Below are 9,099 nucleotides of genomic sequence, written 5' to 3' on the forward strand. Positions count from 1 at the left end.
ATGATGCCAGTGCAGAGTATGTTCCAGGAAGCGTTCCCTTTAATTCCTGGCCCCAGCCAGCCCTTTACCACTGACCTGGATTAAAGGAGCTCATTTGAGGATCACCATAGGATCCAACTGGAAAAAAACACATTAGTAATGATTTTGACAGAAGCAGAGTTTGAGTTCCTGTTAATTACTATTTCACCAAACCAACTGGGACATAGGGCTGCAGTGAGAAAGAAATGATCTTCCACGTATAATGGTTTTCACACTGCATGATACTAGTAAATAACTATCATTAGCTACTAAAGTATGTACTACCCATTTTCCAGAGCCCTTTCTCTGCCAGTAAATTTAAGACCAGGAATGATCAATGAATGAGTCATCGGCGTGACCACTGTTGATATAGGATATGCAGATTGAAATTATTCAGAAGATTGAAATGTATACGGAATTATTACAGATGGTGATATTACACAGATATCAAAGCTCTTCTTGCAAGAGGCCCAAAGTTCATTTCTTTGTGCCTAAATTTTATGGGTTAGAAAAAAGAAGGTACTATCCATGGGGTGCCTTAGGAAAATAGAACAAGGAGGCATTGCGCAATTTTCCAGGTTCTGTGCTAGGTGTTGTGGGTATAAAGATAAATAAAATATAGCCCCTGTTCTGGACAAGCTTACAGATTTAGAAGTGAGGACAGACAAGTACACACACACACACAAATCACAGCACAGTGTGATAAACACAGTAATCAAAGTGTACACCTGGTACATGACAGCACAGGGGAGTGTAGCTTGTAGGAGAGAATTGAGGTGGGGGAAGAAAATCAGTCTGCCTAAGAATCTGCAGCTTCCTAAATTAGGACTTTCATTCTCCCCTTCTTGAAAGCCATCTTCTTTCTTCTCTCATATGGAGAAATATTCAGATCATAGAGGCATAGGAAAGATAGTAACAGAAGAAGAGAGAAATGAGGGACAGCTAGCAGTCTTGGAGAAAACAAGCTCATTTTAAGCTTTTCAAGGCTTTAGATACATAATTAACTACATTAGCGTTCTTGTCTCTTTAAGAAATGCTTATATTAAATTGAAGTCTGAGAGGAAGGCAGATTCCTAACTGAGCTCCTGCCCTTAATATAATTTTAAAACAGCTGCAACTCCAATCATATGTTGTTTAGCCCAGAAACATGCTGCCTTTTTCTTGGTTGTTTTCCTTTGTTCATGCATTAGTTCACAGATGCAATGTTAAGAAATACATGGATGAAAAGATTTGATACCACTGCATGGCTCATAGCCATCTCAATCTCCCTTTCTATTGAAGGGAAATTCACATGACATGAAATTCATAATCTTAACCATTTCGAAGTGTACAATTCAGTGGCTTTTAGTACATTCACAGCATTGTGCAACCACTACCACTATCTAATTCCAGAAATTTTCATAAACCCCCCCAAAAACCCCATACCCATGAAGCACTCGTTTCCCATTCCCTCTCCCCCTCAACCCCTACCAACCTCTGAGCTGCTCTGTCTCTATGGATTCGGCTGCTCCGGATGTTTCATATAAATGGAATCATGCAATATGTGACTTTTGTGTCTGGCTTCCTTCACTCTGTGTAATGTTCAGGGTTTGTCTATGTTGTAGTGCGTTTTGAAACTTCCTTCCTTTTTATGGATGGATCATAAAAAGATAGACCACATCTTGTTTATCCATTCATCAGTTGATGGATATTTGGATTGTTGATCTCTTTGGCTACTATGAATAGTCCTGTTGTGAAGATTCATGGACAATGTTTCGTTCAAATACCTATTTTGGTTTTGGGGAGTAAATACCTAGGAGTGGAATTGCTGGGTCATATGGCGATTCTGTTTAACTTTTTGAGGAATCATCAAATATTCTAAAGTTGCTGCATCATTTTTTATGCCCACCAGCAACATATAAGGGTTCTAATTTCTCCATATGCTCAACATTTGTTATCTTTCTTTTCCTTAAAAAAAATTATTATAGCCACCCTAGTGGATGTAAAGTAGCATCTTATTGTCAGTCTCTTTTCATGGATTAAAAATTCATCATAGAAACCACTTCACAAAGAAACAAAAAAGCATGCTCACATCAGGTCTTAAGTTTTCTTCTTTTGTATATGAGGCTACCAGTAAATTGAGAGGAGATTTCCCTAAAATGAGCTGCAAAATAAACATATGAGATCCTGAACAACAGAGCTGTGCTTTACTGGCTCCCATCACCCACTCCCCCTGGAGCAACCATGATCAAAGCCAAGGCATCTAGATGATGACTGTTGAAATGTCACCCCCCTGAGGAATAGCCAGGTGTCCTTAGTCAGTGACTGGCAAAGAGGCATTTAAATCATTACGAGGTTTGGCTTGTTAAAAGCTCTGCTGGGGAAAAAGAAGCCGGTTTTTAAAAAACCTGATGAACATTCTTTTTTTTTATTCTCCATATGCACTGTATTTTTTAAGGAAAATGAAATACAACTAACCACGAATTCCACATCCTACTTAAAGTAATTTATTGAGATAAAGCAATGGGTTAAGCAGCTTGGGTCTTAGGAAATTTCAGATTTCTTCCCAGCACATTTCTCATTAATAATTCAGTGTCCATTGCACACATTCCTGTGACAGTCTGTCATCTTTTCTTTTATCTCTGATTGCTATAATCAACACACTACAAAAGTTATTCTTTTGCTTTGAGGAGCACTTAGTTTTGAGAACTAAAGCACATACATGCAAATGATACCCAGATAAAGCAAGGGGGAAATAGAAATTTTACTTTTTTTTTCCTTCCAATTTCTGCATCCATTTCTGCATTCTGGACTGTCTGGTACAAATATCCTCGATGAGGAATTTAGTTTCTGTTTAGGTTTGCGTCTTCTTAGTGTAAACTGTACTGATGAGAGGGAAGCTGAGACTCACAGCACAGTGGGTGCCGCCTGGCTGAGAGGAAGAACTAACAAAAACTGACACAAAGCTTAGGCTTGAAAGAGGCCCCGCAGCACTAGGCTGCTGAAGGTCAGTCTTCCTGGGAACCTGCACGGTTCAGACAAAGACTTGAAGGGATCTTGAAAAGAATTGGGGAGCTGGATGGAGTGATTCTTCTTTGGACTGGAAGGATTGGAAAGCCAAAGGGAGCCCAGACTGGGGATGGTGGAAAGTCCTAGAGATCCTTAAAAACCATGATAATTGAACTTTTTTTTTTTTAAACACAGTAACTGTTCAGTTCCTAAATGAAGTCAGTGAGCTTTAGGCATGCCTACATTGATTTTTGTGTCTTAAAAGTTTAGGCACCTGGCACACATCCAGGGGCCTCAGAAAAATGCAATCTTAAGTATTTCACAGAGAGACTCGAAGGTCTTCCTGATGTTCCTGGAGTTGGTGACAGGTCTGATCACCTGCCGGTCCCGACTGGCATCCCTGCTCTCCCAGGCCTATACACTCTCCTCCCCCGGGGCCCACCAATTCTCCCGGGTACAAAGTACATCAGGGATGCGGGCGGAGCCTTTCCAAGAGGCGCAGCCGTATCTATACCCAGCGAACACCTAGATGGATTTCCAATACCGCGCCTGGCACGTTTGGGAGGGGAGGGGGCGGGGAGGGGGAGGCGGGGGGAGCCTCGGGCTCCTTCTGTGCCCCCAGGCGCGCGTCCTCCTTTCTAAAGTCGATTTTCCTCTGGGAGACGCAGTGGGCTCTGGGCACTACAAGCTGTATTAAGAGATTCGCGATGATTTTCTCAGGCCTCCGAACACTCCCTCCCTCGAAGAGCCGCCTGCGGGGTTGTAACGCAGGAGTCCCTAACGCACAGTTGCTGTCCTTCTTCCTTGTAATGTTCGCGGCGTAGGGTCAGTTTCCGCGACTCTTCAGAGTAAATCTGAGTGGGCGCCTGTGCTGGGGTCCCGCCCAAGGAAAGGAGTGGGACCGCACGAAGAACGTCACCGCGCTACCAGACCTCACAGGCACTTTGCACGGGCCATCTACGCGTCGGTCTGGAGGTAGCGTGCCCTGGGTAAGGACTTCCGCAGCGGTTCTCAGGAGCAGGGCGGGGGGGGGGAGTTTGGGGTCCCGGACGACTGGACGGGAGTGGGTCCCCCAGGGTGGGGCAGCAACTGAGGGAAACGGAGATGAACTCCAGACATTCGTGCCTAGGGTCTGCTTCAGTCTTTGCTTTGGATAGAAGCAGGGTGAGATGGGACAGAATCTCCACCTTTGTTTCCCATCCACCCTTCATGAAAGCGGAGAAACTCCCCAGGTCCCCCTGAAGGGGATGGGTAAAGGGGTGCTGCAGGGGAACCCCAGAAGCAGCTGCTCTAGTCGATCGGAGCTCAAAACTGGGAAGGAAAAAATTGGGCGAGGGGTGATAAGCCACCTATATCGCCTACCTCCCTCTCTTTCTCCGCCCCCCCCCCCATTTTCGTAGCTGCTGACGCGCGGGTGGTGCCTATTAATCATTCACCAGCCCACAGCCGCGGCAGTTAATGGCTGTGCCGCGCGGGGCCCTAGTCTCCCGGCACGTTCGCGTGTGCCCAGGTGCCCTGGAGCGGCGAGCGGCTGCGCGCAGGCAGCCGCTGGGCGATGCGCTCCGCCGGCGCCGGTGGAGCCGCGCTCCCTGCAGTCTCTGAGCGCTTACCCCAGGCGCCCAGCGGCTGTGAGCTGCGGGCGGACGGCCGGGGTGCCAAGTGACAGCGCAAGCGGCGGGGGCGCCAGTAGAACTCCCCAGCCCTGGCAGCCCCATCGGCCCCCATGTTGTTCCCCAATGGCACCGCCTCCTCTCCCTCCTCTCCTAGCCCCAGCCCAGGCAGCTGTGGCGAAGGCGGCGGCAGCAGGGGCCCCGGGGCCGGAGCTGCAGACGGGATGGAGGAGCCGGGGCGAAATGCGTCCCAGAACGGGACCTTGAGCGAGGGCCAGGGCAGCGCTATCCTCATCTCTTTCATCTACTCCGTGGTGTGCCTGGTGGGGCTGTGTGGGAACTCCATGGTCATCTACGTGATCCTGCGCTACGCCAAGATGAAGACGGCCACCAACATCTACATCCTCAACCTGGCCATCGCCGATGAGCTGCTCATGCTCAGCGTGCCCTTCTTGGTCACCTCCACGTTGCTTCGCCACTGGCCCTTCGGCGCGCTGCTCTGCCGCCTCGTGCTCAGCGTGGACGCAGTCAACATGTTCACCAGCATTTACTGTCTTACTGTGCTTAGCGTGGACCGCTACGTGGCCGTGGTGCACCCTATCAAGGCAGCACGCTACCGCCGGCCCACCGTGGCCAAGGTGGTGAATCTGGGCGTGTGGGTGCTATCGCTGCTCGTCATTCTGCCCATCGTGGTCTTCTCGCGCACGGCGGCCAACAGTGACGGCACGGTGGCCTGCAACATGCTCATGCCCGAGCCCGCCCAGCGCTGGCTGGTGGGCTTCGTATTGTACACTTTTCTCATGGGCTTTCTGCTGCCCGTCGGGGCCATCTGCCTGTGTTACGTGCTCATCATCGCCAAAATGCGCATGGTGGCCCTCAAGGCCGGCTGGCAACAGCGCAAGCGCTCAGAGCGCAAGATCACCCTGATGGTGATGATGGTGGTGATGGTGTTTGTCATCTGCTGGATGCCTTTCTATGTGGTGCAGCTAGTCAACGTGTTCGCAGAGCAGGACGACGCCACGGTGAGCCAGCTGTCGGTCATCCTCGGCTATGCCAACAGCTGCGCCAACCCCATCCTCTATGGCTTCCTTTCAGACAACTTCAAGCGCTCTTTCCAGCGCATCCTTTGCCTCAGCTGGATGGACAACGCCGCCGAGGAGCCAGTCGACTACTACGCCACGGCCCTCAAGAGCCGCGCCTACAGTGTGGAGGACTTCCAGCCTGAGAACCTGGAGTCCGGCGGCGTCTTCCGTAATGGCACCTGCACGTCCCGGATCACTACTCTCTGAGCCCGGGCCAAGCAGGGGCTTTGTACCAAGAGAAGGGGAGGTTGAGGAGAAAGGAAGGCCGGGTGCGAGAGGTGAAAGTATCCCAGGAGTCAGGGTGCAATGGGGAAAGTGGGGCTAGGACACTGTGTGCTTCTGGTGGAGACCCGGGAAAGGCGCGCGACAAAGGTGGAATTGGACGCTTTGCTTATAAACTGGGAAGACTAGCGGGCCCCCTTCTCCTCTTTCGCTTCTTCCGCCCCTGCGATTGCACTTCTGCATCCCTCTTCGCCCCTCCCTTGGCAATTTCGGTCTTTCTTTACGCCCCGTCCTACCGGTGCAGATCGTGAACTTATTAACGTGGCCAGCTGAGCCTGACCCTCAGCCCCGCCAGCCGTCGTTTCTGTTTAAGCTTAGCCACGGTTACCGCCACGGGTTTCCCTCGGGAAAACCCAGCTGGCCCTCAGCCGCGCCTTGCAGGGCCCCTCGCTCGCCAGATTCTGCTTGATGCCTCTAGCGGAGTCTCGAGAACCACCACTCTCCCTTTCTGCAGCCCTACTTCAAAGGAAGTAAGTCTTGAGAAGGATCTCGGCAGCTGGTCCTTTCTCCCACCCTCGGGTGAAAGGAAGGTGCGCGCTTCGCCGAGCCCCTCCGCCCCTCCCACTCCACCCAGAGCGGAGCCAGGTGCTTAGTAAAATCGGTCCCGCGCTTCGAACCCCAGGCATCCCGCAGTCCTTATCCAAAGCCCACTTTGGAGCAAAAAGGAGCTGAGAACAAGCGACTAGGGGTTTTTAAAAGATTCCGGGCTTTGGTGGGGGAGGAGGGCTTGTAATGGAAGCCCCCCTCCCGCCCGGCTCACAAACGGCTCTTTTAGTTTCAAAGACCAAGAGCTAGGCACTCCCGGGGCGCTGGTCTGCATTAGGCCAGGAAGGACAGGGCGCACTTTCCCCGGGGGCCGCCCGGGAGCTTGGCTGCAGCTCCACTAGGCTTTCTCCTTCACCCAAGCTTCTGGAGGTGCACATCCAAGAGTAACGACAGGCACCGGGCCGGGACCTCAGGTGACGTCTTCCCAGTCTCGGCCGATCCCGACCGCGTCGCCGCCACCTGCAGGTAGAGGGTGCGGCCTGCCCGACCCCTGAGGGCTGCTGCCTTTCAAGCGGTGCCTAATAGGTTATTTTCTTGCTTAACATATTTATTTATTTATTTGTGGTGTTTGAAAAAAATGTGTCTCTGCTTTCCTTTTCTCCACTTGCCTAGCCCAGGGCCTCTTCTTCGGGACACTAGCGATGGGGCGGGCGCGGAGGTAGCAGTGGGGAAGGCTCTCTCCCCAGGGTCCCGTCCAAGCCTCTCTGTGCTAGGCCCTCTTTTCTTATCCTTTCCTCTAGCCTTTCTATTTTTGCTTGTGTTCAGTGAAGTTTGGAGAGTTTTCCGTACTTTTTTTATGTAGTCTCTTGTTTGTCTTATAATAAATAAATAACGTGGGTTAGCCTTCTCCCATGCAGAGTGGAAAGTCCCGAACTCCTAGCTTTCAACATCACCCTACATATGATTTGAATATATACTATATTCAAATAATATATACTGTATTCAAATCATAATATACTCACATACTATATATATATATTTATTTATCTTGCTCCCTTATCATGAGTACGTGAGACAACTGCCAAATACAGTCACTCACAGTGGCAGGTGTGAGACTGGCTAGAACACTTTCAGATACGAGGGTTCAAGCAGCCCTCAGACTTAGAACTCCGAAATCTGATTCAGACAGACTTTAATCGGTGCCGAGGATGCCCCTGCCTATGTCCCTGCTTCCTCTCGGTTCCAGCATAGGTGATTCTAACATACGATCTAGTTAACATCATCGCTTCTTTTGAAGACATTGAAAGTAGAGTAATTTGTGTCTGTGTTTAATCTGACCACTTCATTGGAAGCCTGAGCAGGGCAAGAACCAATAATTTTACTTCTTTGTGTTTCCTGTATTGCTTTAGGATGCTGGCTTGTACATAGTAGGCACTAAATACATGTTTGTTGGTTGATTGTTTAAGTAAACCAGAGTGTATTGCAACAATCGGAGAGTTCTCAACATCTGGGGTTCTCAGGTTCCCTCACTGACATGATACACAATGGTTGAAATCACCATGGAAAAATATGTTTTGTGTATATTTGCTTCAAGAACATTGTGCTTTCCTGAAAGCAGCAACCAATAGTTAAAATGTCCCTACTGTTTTGTTTAATGAACAAATATGCTTTGGGTCATAAATTTGAAAGTTTAGATCTGTCATTTAAAAATAATGCATATTATTACTCCTTTGGAAAATAGATTTTTAATAGTTAAGAACAGTGAAATTTACAAATAAAAATCTTGATCACTATCCTCTTTTGAGGACACAGATCTAGTGCTCTTAACCTGTTACCACTGTAATATTAACTAAATAAACAAATGTATTATGTTGCTGCAAGTTGTCTGACTTTGCCATCGGAACTTTCCTGTTTCAACAGATTACTTAAAACACACACAGATTGGCTTGGTTGCTCTTTCATAGATTTTAAGAAGAAAGATTTCGATTAGCTTTGGAATTTTTACCAAGATTGAAGTTATAATTTGATTTTTTCTGGTAAAGAAAAGTCTGTTAGTTCAAAGAGAGAGAAAAAAAAAAGAAAAAAAAAACTGAGTCACTATGAATAGGAAGTACTCTATGGTTTGCTGTTGTTACCAAACTAACTAGATGATATCACAGTCTCTCACAGATTAAATTACTGTCTGCCCTCATTTATGACCTCAGACTTTGTTGTGGGAGCTAAGTAATTGCTAATTTACATCCCAGGGAAAGGTAATGGAAGGAAAAAAAAAAGTGATCACCTAAAGATGTTTCAGAGGACAATAGGTAAAGGGAATATAAAAATCAGATTTCAACATAAAAGAAGAAAGACATATTTTATGCTTTGTTCAATGATGGCCATTTCTATCCCTGGAAGAATTTAAGAAGGTACTAAAGGAGTTTTTTTTTTTTTTTAACAGACCTTATTTTTTTTAGAGTGATTTTATTTTCACAGCAAAATAAGGAGAAAGGAGTATTTTCCAAGCAGTGATTCCAGAAGCAGGGTGGGGGGACTGTGGCCTTCAAATACCTTCAAATGCCTTGTAACTGTAGGCTTTATAGTTCTGTACATTATCTCAGCTGGACTTGTTTTTATTACTTTTAAAAGCTATA

At 47.7% G+C, this 9,099-nt stretch overlaps 1 protein-coding gene across 2 annotated transcripts; it reads left to right on the forward strand.

The window, feature by feature from the left end:
• Nucleotides 1–3,665: 3,665 nt before the first annotated feature.
• Nucleotides 3,666–8,346, forward strand: SSTR1 (somatostatin receptor 1). 2 transcript variants are annotated; one of them, XM_060294765.1, is made up of 2 exons: nucleotides 3,666–3,995; nucleotides 4,774–8,346. In XM_060294765.1, the coding sequence occupies exon 2, from the start codon at nucleotides 4,841–4,843 to the stop codon at nucleotides 5,903–5,905; it is 1,065 nt and encodes a 354-aa protein (XP_060150748.1). In that variant the 5' UTR covers nucleotides 3,666–3,995; nucleotides 4,774–4,840; the 3' UTR covers nucleotides 5,906–8,346. The 2 variants fall into 2 exon arrangements, with proteins under 2 accessions (XP_060150748.1, XP_030710303.1); XM_030854443.2 differs by having other exon boundaries at nucleotides 3,995–8,346.
• The last annotated feature ends 753 nt before the right edge of the window (nucleotides 8,347–9,099 follow it).

The sequence above is a fragment of the Globicephala melas genome, chromosome 2 (assembly GCF_963455315.2).
Source record: "Globicephala melas chromosome 2, mGloMel1.2, whole genome shotgun sequence".
Lineage (NCBI taxonomy): Eukaryota > Metazoa > Chordata > Mammalia > Artiodactyla > Delphinidae > Globicephala > Globicephala melas.